The sequence below is a fragment of the Schistocerca serialis genome, chromosome 6, assembly GCF_023864345.2.
Source record: "Schistocerca serialis cubense isolate TAMUIC-IGC-003099 chromosome 6, iqSchSeri2.2, whole genome shotgun sequence".
In the NCBI taxonomy this organism is placed as follows: Eukaryota; Metazoa; Arthropoda; class Insecta; order Orthoptera; family Acrididae; genus Schistocerca; species Schistocerca serialis.
This window is the reverse complement of record NC_064643.1, coordinates 559414569-559433323: the sequence shown is the minus strand read 5'-3', so window position 1 is coordinate 559433323 and position 18755 is coordinate 559414569. Positions and strand designations below refer to the sequence as shown.

The following is an 18755-nucleotide window of genomic DNA, read 5'->3' as shown; positions in this document are numbered from 1 at the left end:
GCAGAAGGCGGTCCTCTGACTAATACACTCTAATACTGTCTTCTCCTCTCTGTGTTCTACAGACGAGAAATGCGAACTCCCAGCCACGAGGACGGAGTTCAGATAACATCTCAACGTAAGTATAGGCAGCTGAAGTGCTCTTAATTACTGAACGCTGCGTACTCAACGACGACTTCCAACCCGGAGATGAAGTCCAGAATCGTGTAGGTTCGCAACAGAATAGTGCCTAACTGTTCTAACTATAAACTTTCCTGAGAGCAAAGGCAGCAAGTCCGTCTGTACCAACAAAGCTGATATCGAGCGACCGTCACACACGGGCACTCACAACGGAAGACCTCGTCTCTCCACCCCTGGCTTCCCAGCAAGGCTCGGCTCCCCAGCCTCGTAATTCCGAAAACGAATCATATTCCCGAAACCGCGGAATATTCTCCCTCTCTACAGATTCTTCCGAACGCCGACCAACCATATTTTCGTCTTTTGTCGTCCAGCGCGGAAAGTTTGCGAGGAAAAATCTATACTCGTACAATGGTACGCTTCTGAGTAAAAATCCTTGGAAACAACCCAGCCTGCGTGGTTTCCGAGGTGCTGCTTCTTCGTTCCTCTCACCTGCGTCCTAGATTTTCAGCGTTCGGAAGTATTATCCAGTTATCCTTCCGGCCCCTACTACAATGGCAGCCGGCCGTCACCCCATTGTGCTCCAGAGCTCAGGTACCACGACGTCCGTCTAGCTACTTCCTGTGTTTAAGCAGGACCAACACCTGTGCGGGCCTTCCACCCAGAGCTTGAGTTCTGCTTGCCGTTTCATCTCCACTGGCGTTCCAACCTCTACTAGTATAGGCAATCATTCATTACGCCGTTTTTATAATAAAGACACTCCGTCACCTTTCATACAATAAGCGTTAACAATTATTTACAAGGCCTACGTGACAATGTCAGTCTCCTTTAAATATTCATATATACGATGTACAACCTATCAAATGATATCTAATTGTGGTTGTAGTTCACCGCAAAGTATGTGGATGAGTGCTTGTAAGGTGCGAAATTGTAGCCACCTTACAATCGGTTAAGTTGGACCAGAGGACCCAGTCCATTCCATGAAAACACAGCCCACACCAAACCATTCCGAGTCAATAATCGGTTCAGTTGGACCAGAGGCACCAGTCCATTCCATGTAAATAAAGCTCACACCATTATGGAAGCACCACCAGCCTACACAGCGCCTTGCTGACAACCAGGATCCATGGCTTCGTGGGGTCTCCGCCACACTTGAACCCTACCATCAGCTCTTACGAACTGAAATCAAGACTCGTCTAACCAGGTCACAGTTTCCCACTTGTGTAGAGTCCAACCGAAATTATCACGAGCCCAGGACAAACGCTGCAGGCGATATCCTACTGGATACATTCGTCGTGTGACCCGCTTTGATTTCTGCGGTTTTATCAAGCAGAACTGCCCATCTGTTAACACTGACAGCTCTATGCAAACGACAGTGCTCTCCGTCGTGAAGACTTCGGCCACTGCGTTGTCCATGGTGAGAGGTAATGCCTGAAATTTGGTATTCGCGGCACACTCTTGACTCTGCGGTTCTCGCAATATTGAATTCCCTAACTATTTCCGAAATGGAATGTCCCATGCTTCTAGCTGCAACTACCATTCCGCGTTCAAAGTCTGCTAATTCCCGTCACGCGGCCATTACATCGTCGGAAAGTTTTTCATATGACTCGCCTGAGTACAAATGACAATTCCGACAACGCACTGCCCTTTCGCACCTTGTGTACGCGATTCTACCGCCATCTGTATGTGTGTAGCTAGCTATCTCATCACTTTTGTTATCTCACTGTACAGTAATGCGAAATTAGGCGTAACATTCGACAGGGAACGTATTGTAAAACCATCAGTATCTCGAAAAATAATCATCAGATTTGAATGAAACTAAGGTCGTTTTACAAAGAAAACTGCAGAGCATTTAAAATGACGAAAAAATAAATCTGGATTTAATTGAGCAGATTCAGTGCGTGTCTTTGGTTCAAATGGCTCTGAGCACCATGGGAATTAACATCTATGGTCATCAGTCGCCTAGAACTTAGAACTACTTAAACCTAACTAACCTAAGGACATCACACAACACCCAGTCATCACGAGGCAGAGAAAATTCCTGACGCCCGCATCTCGTGGTCGTGCGGTAGCGTTCTCGCTTCCCACGCCCGGGTTCCCGGGTTCGATTCCCGGCGGGGTCAGGGATTTTCTCTGCCTCGTGATGGCTGGGTGTTGTGTGCTGTCCTTAGGTTAGTTAGGTTTAAGTAGTTCTAAGTTCTAGGGGACTGATGACCATAGATGTTAAGTCCCATAGTGCTCAGAGCCATTTGAACCATTTTTGAAATCCCTGACGCCACCGGGAATCGAACACGGGAACCCGGGCGCGGGAAGCGAGAACGCTACCGCACGACCACGAGCTGCGGACGAGTGCGTGTCTTTCCTAGTACCTACAAAAACGGTATTATTTCCACAACCACAAACAATGAGTATTAGAGTGAAGTTAAGTAAAAGTATTTACGCAGAAGCAGCTGATGTCCGTGCTGCTATTGAATGGCTGTTGACTACAGATTTACGAAAATTTTACGCTCAAATGGTAGCTTGTACTTGCCATGAGTTAATAACTGTATCAGATAGCTTGTCCAAACGAATGCCTACTTCGCTGAATACTCGTCCAGTTTCCGTCAGTTATTTGCGACAGCCGCTGCTTGCTCCGCAGGAGATCCTGATGCTGCAGCAGTGGCGCCGCGACTGGCGGACGATCGCACTGGCAGCGGCGGTCGGCGTCGTGGTGCTGGTCATCATCGTCGTCACATCGTCTCTGCTCAGCGGCGCACTCGGCGTTCGCGTCAGGGAGGAGGTCGCCACCATGAAGAACATCTTGTCCGGCTACTACAAAGCAAGGAAATTCAATGGATCCTGGATTTCAGGTATAGTCAAAAATGCCCTTCTTTGCAGTTCAAGATTTCGCTATACACTGGAGCACCAAAGAAACTGGTATAGGCATGCATATTCAAATACAGAGATATACCCGCCAGGTTAGCCGAGAGCGCTAATGCGCTGCTTCCTGGACTCGGGTAGGCGCGCCGGCCCCGGATCGAATCCGCCCTGCAGATATACGACGTAGGCCGGTGTGTCGGCCAGCCTGGATGCCTGGATGTGGTTTTTAGGCGGTTTTCCACATCCTGCAAGGTGAATACCGGGCTGGTTCCCACATCCCGCCTCAGTTACACGACACGGAGACATTTGTAACACTTCCGCACTATATCATGGTTTACGCTAGACGCAGACAGCTGGGGTACACTGATTCCGTCTTGGGGGGTATGGGGTGGCGGCAGGAAGGGCACCCGGCCACCCCTTTAAAACGACCTTGCCAATTCGTTGTAACCACGCCGACCCTGCGACCATTGCGGGACAAAGGTGCAAGTGAAAGAAAGAAAGATTCAAATACAGATATTTGTAAACAGGCAGAATACGGCGCTGCGGTCGGCAACACGTATATAAGCCAACAAGTATCTGTCGCAGTTGTTAGATCGGTTACTGCTGCTACAGTGGCAGGTTATCAAGATTTAAGTGAGTTTGAACGATGGTTGTAATCGGCGCACGAGCGATGGAAGACAGCATCCACGAGGTAGCGATGAAGTGCGGATTTTCCCATACAACCATTTCACGATTGTACCGTGAATAACCGGAATCTGGTAAAACATCAAATCTCCGACATCGTTGCGGCCGAAAAAAGATCCTGCAAGAACGGGACCAACGACGACTGAAGAGAATCCTTCAACGTGACAGAAGTGCAACCCTTCCGCAAATTGCTGCAGATTTCAATCAGTGCCAGTGTGCGAACGATTCAAGAAACATTTTCGATACGTGCTTTCGGAGCCGAAGGCCCACTCGTGTACCCTTGATGGCTGGACAACACAAATCTTTACGCCTCGTCTGGGCCTGTCAACATCGATATTGGGCTGCTGATGATTGGAAACATGTTGCCTGAACGGACGAGCCTCGTTTCAAATTGTATCGAGCAGATGGACGAGTACGGGTATGGAGATAACCTCACGAATCCATGGACCCTGCATGTCAGCAGGGGGCTGATCAAGCTGGTGGAAGCTCTGTAATGGTGTGGGGCGTGTGCAGTTCGAGTGATGTGGGACCCCTGATACGTCTATATACGACTCTGAAAGGTGACACGTACGTAAGCATCCTGGCTGATCACCTGCATCCATTAGTGTCCATTGTGCATTCCGACGGACTTGGGCAATTGGAGCAGGACAATGTGACACCCCACACGTCCAGAATTGCTACAGAGTGGCTCCAGAAACACTCATCTGAGTTTAAACTCTTCCGCGTAGGCCTTACACGATATTAGGCAGATGTACCAATTTCTTTGGCTCCTCAGCCTATTTCACTAGCTGAAAACCCGGCATTCCACGGGCATTCATTTTGACAATTTTCTCGAAAACAAAAAATTAACTGTTTTTGTAGTGTAATATCCCGGACAATTTCTGTAAGCTGGGCGCAGCAGCTTCGTGTGTAAACGTCTTCGGCAACGCCTCTACATAGCTCTATAGATGGCGATTGTTTTCGCTTACAGCCGTTTGTAGTTCTCAGTCGAAAGCTGTCAAAAGCTTTGCCATGTTACAGGGACTGTAGGAGTGTCTTGTTAGTAAAGATACACGTACTTATTAAAGCTTTGTGCATGATACCGTATTTTTTACGCATCTCAGTGTTTATGAACTGTGTGTGATACAATGATATAATTTTATAGGTGCATTTAGCGGCGTATGTGGATATTGTCTGCAAACTTTATTGCTCATAGAGTTAGCAATACAGTCGTAATAAATTTAAAAGTGATGCAATTTTTCACGCATTTGATTGCTTATGACGTCATATCTCCAAAACTCTGGTAGGGTACGTGGTTCTTAATCCCACAGCTATTGTTGCCTCACAGCAAAGGATATGTGTACCAAGTTTCGTGGAAATCGGTTCAGTGGTTTACGAGCACATGTGGAAAACACACACACACACACACACACACACACACACACACACACAGGTGTACGCGTATACGTTCATATATTTTTATATGGTTTGATTCCATAGGGAAACAGTTGTGTCCACCGACTGTATTCATTTCGAGTGGTAAAGATTACAGCAATCTGTCGTAGTGATGTTTCTTGCATATCTGGATTTCGGTCACTGTGTGGCTGTCTTCAGTGTGGTAGATGTAAGATCAAAAATAGTTCCAACTAGACTATGCGCGTATACAAATGTTTTTAATGTTATAACTTAAATTTACTCCACTGAAGATGACCGCACAGTGACCGAAATCTGGATATGCAATAAACATCATTGCGACTGACTTCCGAACCATTTAGCGCTTTATGTGCTGGTACTGCGAACGGCTGAAAGCAAGGGGAAACTACGGCCGTAATTTTTCCCCGAGGGCATGCAGCTTTACTGTATGGTTAAATGATAATGGCGTCCTCTTGGGTAAAATATTCCGGAGGTAAAATAGTCCCCCATTCGGATCTCCGGGCGGGGACTACTCAAGAGGACGTCGTTATCAGAAAAAAGAAAACTGGCGTTCTACGGATCGGAGCGTGGAATGTCAGATCCCTTAACCGGGCAGGTAGGTTAGAAAATTTAAAAAGGGCAATGGATAGGTTAAAGTTAGATATAGTGGGAATTAGTGAAGTTCGGTGGCAGGAGGAACAAGACTTTTGTTCAGGTGAATACAGGGTCATAAACACAAATCAAATAGGGGTAATGCAGGAGTAGGTTTAATAATGAATAAATAAAATAGGACTGCGGGTTAGCTACTACAAACAGCATAGTGAACGCATTATTGTGGCCAAGATAGACACGAAGCCCACGCCTACTACAGTAGTACAAGTTTATATGCCAACTAGCTCTGCAGATGATGAAGAAATTGAAGAAATGTATGATGAGATAAAAGAAATTATTCAGGTAGTGAAGGGAGACGAAAATTTAATAGTCATGGGTGACTGGAATTCGAGAGTAGGGAAAGGGAGAGAAGGAAACATAATAGGTGAATATGGATTGGGGCTAAGAAATGAAAGAGGAAGCCGCCTGGTAGAATTCTGCACAGAGCATAACTTAATCATAGCTAACACTTGGTTCAAGAATCATGAAAGAAGGTTGTATACATGGAAGAATCCTGGAGATACTAGAAGGTATCAGATAGATTATATAATGGTAAGACAGAGATTTGGGAACCAGGTTTTAAATTGTAAGACATTTCCAGGGGCAGATGTGGACTCTGACTACAATCTATTGGTTATAAACTGTAGATTAAAACTGAAGAAACTGCAAAATGGTGGGAATTTAAGTAGATGGGACCTGGATAAACTGAAAGAACCAGAGATTGTACAGAGTTTCAGGGAGAGCATAAGGGAACAATTGACAGGAATGGGGGAAAGAAGTACAGTAGAAGATGAATGGGTAGCTCTGAGGGATGAAGTAGTGAAGGCAGCAGAGGATCAAGTAGGTAAAAAGACGAGGGCTAGTAGAACTCCTTGGGTAACAGAAGAAATATTGAACTTAACTGACGAAAGGAGAAAATATAAAAGTGCAGTAAATGAAGCAGGCAAAAAGGAATACAGACGTCTCAAAAATGAGATCGACAGGAAGTGCAAAATGGCTAAGCAGGGATGGCTAGAGGACACATGTAAGGATGTAGAGGCTTACCTCACTAGGGGTAAGTTAGATACTGCCTTCAGGAAAATTAAAGAGACCTTTGGAGAAAAGAGAGCCACTTGTATGAATATCAAGAGCTCAGATGGAAACCCAGTTCTAAGAAAAGAAGGGAAAACAGAAAGGTGGAAGGAGTATATAGAGGGTCTATACAAGGGCGACGTACTTGAGGACAATATTGTGGAAATAGAAGAGAATGTAGATGAAGACGAAATGGGAGATAGGATACTGCGTGAAGAGTTTGACAGAGCACTGAAAGACCTGAGTCGAAACAAGGCCCCGGGAGTAGACAACATTCCATTAGAACTGCTAATGGCCTTGGGAGAGCCAGTCCTGACAAAACTCTACCATCTGGTGAGCAAGATGTATGAGACAGGCGAAATACCCTCAGACTTCAAGAAGAATGTAATAATTCCAATCTCAAAGAAAGCAGATGTTGACAGATGTGAAAATTACCGAACTATCAGTTTAATAAGTCACAGCTGCAAAATACTAACGCGAATTCTTTACAGACGAATGGAAAAACTGGTAGAAGCCGACCTCGGGGAAGATCAGTTTGGATTCCGTAGAAATATTGGAACACGTGAGGCAATACTGACCTTACGACTTATCTTAGAAGAAAGATTAAGGAAAGGCAAACCTACGTTTCTAGCATTTGTAGACTTAGAGAAAGCTTTTGACAATGTTGACTGGAATACTCTCTTTCAAATTCTAAAGGTGGCACGGGTAAAATAAAGGGAGCGAAAGGCTATTTACACTTTGTACACCAGATGGCTGTTTCAAGAGTTGAGGGGCACGAAAGGAAAGCAGTGGTTGGGAAGGGAGTGAGACAGGGTTGTAGCCTCTCCCCGATGTTATTCAATCTGTATATTGAGCAAGCAGTAAAGGAAACAAAAGAAAAATTCGGAGTAGGTATTAAAATCCATGGAGAAGAAATAAAAACTTTGAGGTTCGCCGATGACATTGTAATTCTGTCAGAGACAGCAAAGGATTTGGAAGAGCAGTTGAACGGAATGGACAGAGGGTTGAAAGGAGGATATAAGATGAACATCAACATAAGCAAAACGAGGATAATGGAATGTAGTCGAATTAAGTCGGGTGATGCTGAGGGAATTAGATTAGAAAATGAGGCACTTAAAGTAGTAAAGGAGTTTTGCTATTTGGGGAGCAAAATAACTGATGATGGTCGAAGTAGAGAGGGTATAAAATGTAGACTGGCAATGGCAAGGAAAGCGTTTCTGAAGAAGAGAAATTTGTTAACATCAAGTATTGATTTAAGTGTCAGGAAGTCGTTTCTGAGAGCATTTGTATGGAGTGTAGCCATGTATGGAAGTGAAACATGGACGATAAATAGTTTGGACAAGAAGAGAATAGAAGCTTTCGAAATGTGGTGCTACAGATGAATGCTGAAGATTAGATGGGTAGACCACATAACTAATGATGAAGTATTGATTAGAACTGGGGAGAAGAGAAGTATGTGGCACAACTTGACGAAAGGAAGGGACCGGTTAGTAGGACATGTTCTGAGGCATCAAGGGATCACAAATTTAGCATTGGAGGACAGCGTGGAGGGTAAAAATCGTAGAGGGAGACCAAGAGTTGAATACACTAAGCAGATTCAGAAGGATGTGGGTTGCAGTAAGTACTGGGAGATGAAGAAGCTTGCACAGGATAGAGTAGCATGGAGAGCTGCATCAAACCAGTCTCAGGACTGAAGACCACAACAACACATAGTAATATGTATGGATTCCTGTGTTTGTTGTAGTCTTCAGTCAGAAGATCGATCTGGTAGAACTGTCCACACTATTCCTGTCTCATGCAAGCCTCTTCACTCTGCATGACTATCCTACATCCATTTGAACCTGCTTACTGTATTCAAGTCTTGGTCTCTTTCTACAATTTTTACCATTCACCCTTCCTTCCATTGCCAAATTGATGAGCCCTCGGTGACTGATAATGTATCCTGTCAACCGGGCCCTTATTTTAGTTACGTTACCACGTAAATTTCTTTTCTCTTCAGTCTGATTCAGTGTCTCTTCATAAGTTACCCGATCACAACATTTTCATGTAGCACCACATTTAAAAGCTTCTGTTGTAGCGCTATCGGTGCATGCCCGATCTGTGTAATGTTCACCCGGCTATGGTGGAGAGATAAGAAAAACCAAACGGTTAAACCCAACCACTTGTATTTTAGTTCTGAACAACCGGTATTTTTCGGCATTGGGTGCCATAGCAGCCGAGCTAAAATTTTTCGTTTTTAAATAAACCTTTTTTTTAATAGAGTAATTATTATTCGAAAAATTGCATTAGTTTGAAATATTGCGGTGTTATAGAACATGGGAAAAGAGCTCAGTCCCATTTTAATAACAATATCGACGGAAACGAGCAAAAATACATGGCATAAGAATTGGTACAGCATTGCTGAGACAGTAATGTTCCTGTTGCCGTGTGTCATGGCTTAAGGTACGCCTGTACGTGCAGTGTGAAAGACCTGGTACCACCTGCTCTGTACGGTAGTTTCTCAGTGTCGTCGCTGGGTATCTGTTGTATTGCAGAATGGCAATATTTTTAAGAAGTGATGCAGCAATGAAGATCAATGCTTCACTTGCTTTAAAAGGTTAAACATGTCTGCCATTTCTGTACAATAATGAAAGTGGAAAGTAATTATGGTAACAATAATAATTTAAAACTTTTAAACAATTCATTCATAGTACAGGGTACAAATAAAATACGAAATAGCTGATCTGCTGCCTGTGCCTACATAACACTCCATCTGCTTGTAGCCAAAACGGACAAATTAACCGAAAAATGGAGTTCATCAACGTCAGTTTTCACTCTATAGCACTGACTATTCGTAATACCCAAATAGCAGCATGATCCTCAAAAAATGGCTCTAAGCACTATGGGACTTAACATCTGAAATCATCAGTCCTCTAGACTTAGAACTACTTAAATCTAACTAACCTTAGGACGTCATAAACGTCCATGCCCGAGGCAGGATTCGAACCTGCGACCGTAGTAGCAGCGCGGTTCCGCACTGAAGGTTCTAGAAGCGCTCGGCCACAGCGGCCGCAGCATGATCCTGCATTAGAATAAGATTTTTGAGCAGAGTTTCAGGTATCACACGGATGCGCAGAGGCAGCCAAGTTTCAGCGTTCGCAGCCTCGAAGTGCTTTCTCTGAGCTTCCTAGTCAATTGTGGCGTGGCTTAGCCACGTGGGAGAGGTCAAGCGCCGGCGAGTGGTGATAGCGAGGGTGACAGAATAACTTGGATGGCGAGTGAGTGCCACTCACGCGGTTTGGGAAGGTGAATGCAGTGCTCTAACTGCGGTCCGCTTCTAGTCTGAACTATTTATCGTCCACGTTTCACGTCTATACAAGGTTATACGGGGGTCACTCCAAAAGAAATGCACACTATTTTTGTAAAAATACAGTTTTCATTCTGCATGTGTGAAAGTTTTGCAGTGTGTAGATACATCCTTCCCGCTTGTTTTCAAACTTAGTTCAACCTGTTCTCGTAAGTGGTGCCGTCACAGCATGTCTTCAAGATGGCTGCTACACTTGAAGTTCGTCAGAAGCAACGTGAAGTCATAGAATTCATGTGTTGTGAAAACGAGACAGTGTGAAACATCCACAAGAGGTTGAAAAAGATGTATGGAGATGGTGCTGTCGATCGCAGTACAGTTAGTCGGTGGGCAAGCAATTTACGTGATGAAAGCGGGCACGGCTATACGGCAATATTGAGGAGTGTCCTCGCAGCGGCAGGCCTCGTACTGCACACACTCCAGACAATGTGCAGAGAGTTAACGAATTGGTGACTGCTGACAGACGCATCACAGTGAACGAATTGTCACGCTACGTTGCGATAGGGAAAGGAAGTGTTTGCAGAATACTGAAAGTGTTGGCGTTAAAAAAGGTTTGTGCCAGGTGGGTTCCCAGGATTTTGACAGTAGCTCACAAAGAAACAAGAAAAACGGAATGCAGCGAACTTTTGGAACAGTACGAGAATGGTGAAGATGTATTTCTTGGAAGAATTGTGACAGGTGGTAAAACATGGCTCCATCATTTTTCACCAGAGACGAAGTGGCAATCAATGGATTGGCATCATGAAAATTCACCCAAGAGAAAAAAATTCAAAACCACACCTTCTGCTGGAAAAGTTATGTCTACGGTGTTTTTTCGATTCCGAAGGACTCTTGCTTGTGGGCACCATGCCAAGTGGAACCACCATAAATTCTGGTGCATATGTGACGACACTGAAGAAACTTCAGGCTCGAGTGAGTCGTGTTCGACCACATCGGCAAAAGCAGGATGTTCTTCTGTTGCACGACAATGCACGACCACATGTCAGTCAAAAAGCCATGGAAGCGATCACAAAACTCGGAAAGACAACACTGAAACACCCGCCTTACCGTCCTGACCTGGCTCCATGTGACTATCATCTCTTTGGGAAACTGAAAGACTCTCTTCGTGGATCAAGGTTTGAAGATGATGACTCCCTTGTGCTCGCTGCCAAACAGTGGCTCCAACAGGTTGGTCCAGAATTTTACCGTGCGGGCATACAGGCGCTGGTTCCAAGATGGCGTAAGGCACTTGAGAGGGATGGAAATTATATGGAGAAATTAAAATATTGTTCCTAAAGGATGTATCTACACAGTGTAAAACTTGCAAACATGTAGAATAAAAGATGGATTTAAAAAAAAAAGTGTGCATTTCTTTTGGAGTGACCCTCGTAATTCAGACAAACACCAGCAGAAAAGACTTCCAAACACTTAAATCTTTATTCGTTACTACCAAAGACATCTTTACCACAAATTCTTGTCTTGCCATGCCGGCCGCCATATCTTTTTTATGTCTGCTATCGTCCGTTATTTCGCTACCCAAATAGCCAAACTCATCGACTATTTTTAGTGCCTCATTTCCTAACCTAATTTCGTCATCATCTCCTAATTTAATTCATCTATATTCCATCACAATTGTTTTGATTTTGATGATATTCATCTTGTAACCTATTTTCAATACATTATCCATTTCATTCAACTGATCTTCCATTCCATTTACTCCCTTTCCTAACATCTCCTGGGTCGCAGAATAAAGTGAGGGAGAGGCTGCAACCCTGTCTCATTCCTTTCTCTTTCAATTGTCCCTCGACTTTTTTAACTTCAGTTTCATTTCTGTGTAAGTTGTAGATAATCTTTCACTCTCTGTATTTTATCTCTGCTGCCTCCATAAATTACAAGAGTGTATTCCAGTGAACATCGTCAAAAGCTTTCCCTAAATATACAAATGTTTGCATTTACTCAGTCTGTCTTCAAAGATAAGTTGCTGGGTTAGCATTGCTTCACATGTTCCTACATTCCTTAGCAAACCCAAACTGATCTTCCTCAAACTTAGCTTCTACCAGTCATTCCAGTCTTCTGTAAATAATTTGTGTCAGCATTTTGTAGCAATAACTAAACTGATAGTTTGTATAATTCACACCTGTCAGTATCGGCCTTTATTATAATAGGAATTATTAAATTTTTCTTCATGTGGGACGGTATTTCACCTGTCTCAAAAATCTTTCGTACTACGTGGTCGTCTACTCGAGCCTATCAAATGAGTCTGTCTCGTTAGACATCCGTTGCCTGTTTCACTTTGGTGCAGCAATCCATTACTGAGACTTTTCTGCTATCCTTGGCAGGTTCCATGAAATTTTAGTCGAACTGCCACGATATTTTGATGGTTCAAATGGCCCTGAGCACTGTGGGACTTAACATCTATGGTCATCAGTCCCCGAGAACATAGAACTACTTAAACCTAACTGACCTAAGGACATCACACACATCCGTGCCCAAGGCAGGATTCGAACCTGCGACCGTAGAGTTCGCGCGGTTCCAAACTGAAGCGCCTACAACCGCTCGGCCACAAGGCTGGCCCAGTTCCAGCCAGTTCCACTCGTCGTAATCGACGAAGCCTAGGTATGGCATTCATGATTTAAATAATTATAATCACGCGTATTTTAAATAAATCACAAAATTGTATTTTAGTAGAAATGTAGCCCCAGAACAGGTATTTTTCCTTGTGTTCAAAAGTATCCGAATAACCTGAATATTCCACTACGATCAAAAGTATCCAAACGATTTGAATTCTTTGTTAAAAATCAAATCTAAAGTACGACAGCGAAACAAACACACACCCACTTAAGAAAAAACGTAAACCTTCACCTGTACCGCGTGAAATGGCCCAAAGTTAAAAAACTTCCCAACTATGTTTTCATTCTTTATTTTAAAAACAATGTTCATGCATCAGAAAATTTTATTGGAAACTGTATGGAATTGTTAGGGAATATGAGAACATGTAGAAAACATACTCTATCATAAATAGTGAAAAAGCAATTGTTGCCTATGCAATGTAACTAACAAATTAGAAATATGTGGTAGCCGAAGATGAGTTTTGCTTTACATGCTATTCTACAAAATTTCAAAATGAAAAATAAAATAATTGATGCCTTATGCTCGAGTTTCTTGTTGCGACCAACAAACGGCAACGACGGTGGTGCACATTTTATTGTCCTGTCCGCTTTTAGCTGTGCTCAGGCAGACATTTGCGCTGCCTGATACGCTCCCTGCACTTTTAACTGATGACCCTGCTATGGCAGGCTCAGTTTTGCGTTTTATTCGGACAGGGGGTTTTATCATTTAATCTGAGTGTTGGTTATGTTATTTTGTTGATTCTGGCCTTTGGCCTACGATTTTAGTCTGAGTTTTTAATGTGTCTCTCGGTGGTTGGCTTTTCCTTTTTTATCTCTATGGTCGGCCAACCACTGTCACACTCTGTGTGCTTTTCATTCCTTTTATCTGATCTCTGTCTGAGTCTTTCTGTCCTGTGTCGTCTGCCGTCTTTTCTGTTGTTCGTTTTTTATTCCCTGTGAGTGTTTTTAGTTTTTGGAAAAAGGGACCGATGACAGTAGCAGTCTGGTCCTTTTAATCCCACAAACCAACCTGCCTTTAATACTTTGATCTGCCCACCACATTTGGTGTTCTGACATCGGAGACTCAGATTGTTCTGTGATGGATGTCAAGTGTCATAATGTTAATGGTCAGCTTACAGGGTGGAGAACGATGGTCAGTGGAGAGTGATGGGGAACGTACGTAATTTTCTGATATGTGAATACATGTCAGATGAAATTTAATGATGAGACAGTACAATAGATGAGGTAAATGGTTCAAATGGCTCTGAGCACCATGGGACTTAACTTCTGAGGGCATCAGTCCCCTAGAACTTAGAACTGCTTAGACCTAACTAACCTAAGAACATCATACAAATCCAAGCCCGAGGCAGGATTCGAACCTGCGACCGTAGCGGTACCGCGGTTCCAGACTGTAGCGCCTAGAACCCCTCGGCCACTCCGGCCGGCTAGTAGATGAGGTAGATTATGGCGAGTTTAAAGAGGGGGTGATACACACAGGGTGACAATTATTGAACTATATGAAATAAAATCGTCATAACTTCTGAATGGTTTGCGTTAGGAAGTTCAAACTGCTTGGTTGGAGGCGGAGCATGCTGGGAATTAGTATGCGCTGTATGGTTTCGTTTAGCGACGAAGCCTACTTTCATTTGGATGGGTTCGTCAATAAGCAATATGGGCGCATTTGGGGGACTGCGAATCCGCATTCCCTAAGCGAGAAGTCTCTTCACCCTCGACGGATGTGCAATGTCCAGTCACAGAATAATCGGTACGATATTCCTTGATGGCACCGTGACTACCGAATGGAACGTGAAGGTTTTGGAAGATGATTTCATCCCCATTATCCAAAGTGACGCTGATTTCGTCAAGATGCGGTTCATTCAAGACACCATCGAAGCAGGAGAGTGTTTGATATCCTGGAGTAGCACTTTGGGCACCGCATTCTGGCTCTGGGATACCCAGAGGCCACTGGCATGGGCTTCGATTGGCCGCAATATTCTCCAGATCTGAACACATGCGACTCCTTTTTGTGAGGCTATATTAAAGACAATGTGTACAGCAATAACCCAAAACCACTGCTGAGCTGCAAACAGCCATTCAGGAGGTCATCGACAGCGTCTTTGTTCTGACATTTCAGCGGGTCATGCAAAATTTCGCTATTCGTCTGCGCCATATCATCGCCAATGATGGCAAGCATAAAAAACATGGCATTATCTAAATCCGAGTATCTGTAGGGACGTTTACGTGTTGAGTAAAGTGTGTGCACGCCATAATTTGTGACCAATAAACTTTTTTTTTCACATAGTTGTATAATTATCACCCTTTATGTGCATATGGTAAACGCCTTCCCTTGAAAATTTTTCTGCTTCATACCACCTCTGTGTTACCACAGATGACGTGTCATTGATGTCATTTGTACTAAGGCTGCAGTACGCGCGAGGTGCCTATTTGCTTGCACCGCCCTGGGTGGAATGCATAAGTTGTAATTAATGTTGACCAACCTGCAGTCTTCTAAAGTTGTCGTCCCCTGCGCAGTATGTAGTGAATCCTTTATCTTGGGGCTGTAATAAACTCTTAGCGAGGACTTGATATTTTAGAAATAATTAAATTTCCAATTAGCCTATTTATACAGGATGCCACTCGCCTTTTATTAGCGTAATACGAAAAACTGCACAATTATACCCCACTTTATGAGTCACAAATAATCTCCACTCTTCATACTTTCATCAAAACAAAACAATGAACGGCGTATCTGCGTAATTACTATCAGATTGTTCTCACTTACATATCCACATAACCACACATTGTTACAGTTGGAGTCACGAACGATGGTGGTCGAGTTTCGGCTTGAAACTTCCTGGCACATTAAAACCGTGTGCCGGACCGAGACTCGAACTCGAGACCTTTGCCTTTCGCGGGCAAATGCTCTACCATCTGAGCTACCCAAGCACGACTCACGCCCCGTCCTCACAGTTTTAATTCCGCCAGTACCTCGTCTCCTACCTTCCAAAGCTGTGAGGACGGGGCGTGAGTCGTGCTTGGGTAGCTCAGATGGTAGAGCACATGCCCGCGAAAGGCAAAGGTCCCGAGTTCGAGTCTCGGTCCGGCACACAATTTTAATCTGCCAGGAAGTTTCATATCAGCGCACTCTCCGCTGTAGAGTGAAAATTTCATTCGAGTTTAGGCTTGTTCTGCACACCTACGTCACGCACACTGCGATAGCCAATGAGTGTTCAGCAGTATCGTGGGCGCTCTGCTCTGAAAGCTGTAGCTAATGCGACCATTAAACGTGATCGTAGCTAGTTATTAGTGAATTTCTGTGTCATTTGTTGCGAGTTGTCATCGCTGATGTTGGTGGTAAGTGATAAAAGCAAGCGAGAAATATAATTTGCAGGATATACGTTCCCTTCAAGCGGAAAGCAGGCACATGCGCATACCGCAACTGTCGTTTGGAAACGTCAACAATGCCATTCCCGTCCGTGCCTCGACGTGCGCGATCGGACATCGTTTGTGGATCGAACTACAATGAAATCTTAACCTGATGCAGAGGGCGGTAGACAACGTATCAGTCCTCCAAGACTGTCAGTCCATCTCTCACATTTATCCCATGCATTGCTAACAAAGTCTTAATTTATACCAACCGCGGCAGGAAACATGTCTGTGTTCCAGGATTGCCGAACCAGCTCTGATCTTACAGCCGAACCACTTTGCCCGCCATCCAAGTTAGGCGCATTATAAAAATCAGCTAAGTGCTTCGTCTGCCTTTTCGTTTAGCAATTGTTTCTTCTTCTGCTGCTTTAAAATGAAATGTAAGTGAATACGCTGTTTAGTTTTTCTAATATTAATAACGGAAGATTATCACTTTGGCGCGCAGCTACCCTATGCAACAGCCAATCGCGGAGAAAGGCCGCAATTTAAGCGGTCTTTCTCACGATACCCGTACCGATCAAACCATCTGTCATCGGTACCTCGCACCACATTACATCTTCCCACTGCTGCCTTCCCAACTGCTCTAGAAGAGCTTCTTGTGCCTGAATATGACGGCTGCAAAGCTAGAAATATTAAAAGATGTGGAAATATCTGACCACAATTACCCTGCATACTACAGGGTAGAAAATGAGGGTCAGTTAAGAATAATGGTCAGTGGAGATTGTATATATTAACTAGCGAATCCAGCAGTGCTTCGCAATTGTTAAATATGTATGGGAACAGGATATACGTCCGTATCTCCTTTTCCCCCCTGTCTCTATCCCTGTCCTCTTCCCCTGTCCCTTTGTCCATCTCCTTCTCAACCCTCCCCCCCCCCCCTCCTCCGCTGCACCTCTATCTTCGTTCACCACCTCCCCCCCCCCCCCCCCACTCCCTGTACACCTCTCATCCCACACTCCCTCTATCCATCTCCTCGTTCCTCATCTCTCCGTCCATATGCTCCTTCCCTTTCTTTATAACCATTTACTCCCCCCCCCCCCCCCACTTCTCTATCCTTTTCTCCTCCTCGTTCTCACTGACCTTATTTATTGTTATTGCTAATGGAACCTTGATTGGGAATGAAGCTCAAAATGAATGAGTAAATCGGTTTGAATCATTATTATACTGGGTATGAGAGATATCTTTCCAACTGCCAAATCTGTGAGGACAATAGCTTTAATGACAGTGTTTCGCATGCGTTTTACATATGAACAGGCAGGATTACAAAGTTAACCATAAAGCCAACTTTCATATTTTCTGTTGAAAACAACTTGTAACCTTCCCATATAAAATAATAAAAATGAATTTTTTTGTTAATATCTTAACTCATGAAAACTGATAAATTTTGACGTAAGCAGCGCTACGTCATGGCCCTGTGAAATCAGTTTAATCAAACTGAAAAATTCTTGCCTCATGATGGTGTCGCCGAATACGCTGTCCATATATCTGCTTGTGAATGGCACAGCTTAGTGCAATGCTGGCCTATCTACTAATACTGGACAACATTTGTCTGAGAGCTGAATCATTAGAATAACTGACTTTGCTTATTGACACTGCTGGTCGTGTGATTACTAAAGAACACATGACTATGATCTGAGAAAATTTCTGCAAGCTTTAAATTTAAATAAATGACTGGATCGGACTGGTGGAAATGAAATGAGCGTTTGGCGTCATTGGCCGGGAGGCCCCTCGCGGGGCAGGTCCGGCCGCCATATCGCAGGTCTTATTACATTCGGCGCCACATTGGGCGACCTGCACGCCGGATGGGGATGAAATGATGATGAACACAACACAACACCCAGTCCCTGAGCGGAGAAAATCTCCGACCCAGCCGGGAATCGAACCCGGGCCCAGAGGACGGCAATCCGTCACGCTGACCACTCAGCTACTGGGACGGACATCGGACTGGTAATGACTTAAGACAAAATTATTCCTTCCTTTTTTGTTCACTGGAAAATTATATTCTGAAAATCTTTTACATTATTGATAAAGATCTGCAATCCATTATATGAAAAATTGAATATTACAAATCTGGTTCAACTGGTGTTGACGAATCACAAAAAGATTGAAACAAATTCATATTAACATCTCAGACACGTGACTTAACTACGCGCATGCGAATAAAAATACTAAAATTTACCTTACAATACAGGGCTATGAACTGCGCTGGGTAATTTCCAAGAATGACTGCCTATCTAAGTCGCGTGGTCCAAAAAAGAAATATCGAACGAGCGATCCTAAATCGATTACGCGACTCTGGTGGCAGGCGTTATGAGTACGTTTACGGTGGTCACTACAGCAATGACAAAAGAAGGCCCTTACAAAAATACTTGTAATTACAGAGAATACAACTGCCCTGTAGCAGCGAGCGACTGCAACAACTGCCGAGACTGCTCTGACCTGCGACTCTATTGCAGCAAAGATATTTTCTGTCGCAGGCAGCACGTGAGCAGTACATCGAAATTACATGTGCTCCATCTGGGTGGTGAACCCCTTACAAACTGCGACAAAGAAAACAAAACCGCACATTTTCACAGAACAACTTAGCATGCTCTTTCTCGCAGCCTGTGTAACAGAAAGTGTTTGTT

General features: G+C 44.0%; 1 protein-coding gene across 1 annotated transcript in view; it reads left to right on the top strand.

Annotated features, from left to right (window-relative positions):
- The window catches only part of LOC126484156 (venom dipeptidyl peptidase 4-like), a 282662-nt gene that overhangs the window by 122098 nt on the left and 141809 nt on the right, over nucleotides 1-18755 (top strand). The window contains exon 2 of the mRNA XM_050107552.1: nucleotides 2753-2963. Coding sequence (XP_049963509.1) covers nucleotides 2753-2963 — 211 coding nt within the window. The remainder of the gene's footprint in view (nucleotides 1-2752; nucleotides 2964-18755) is intronic.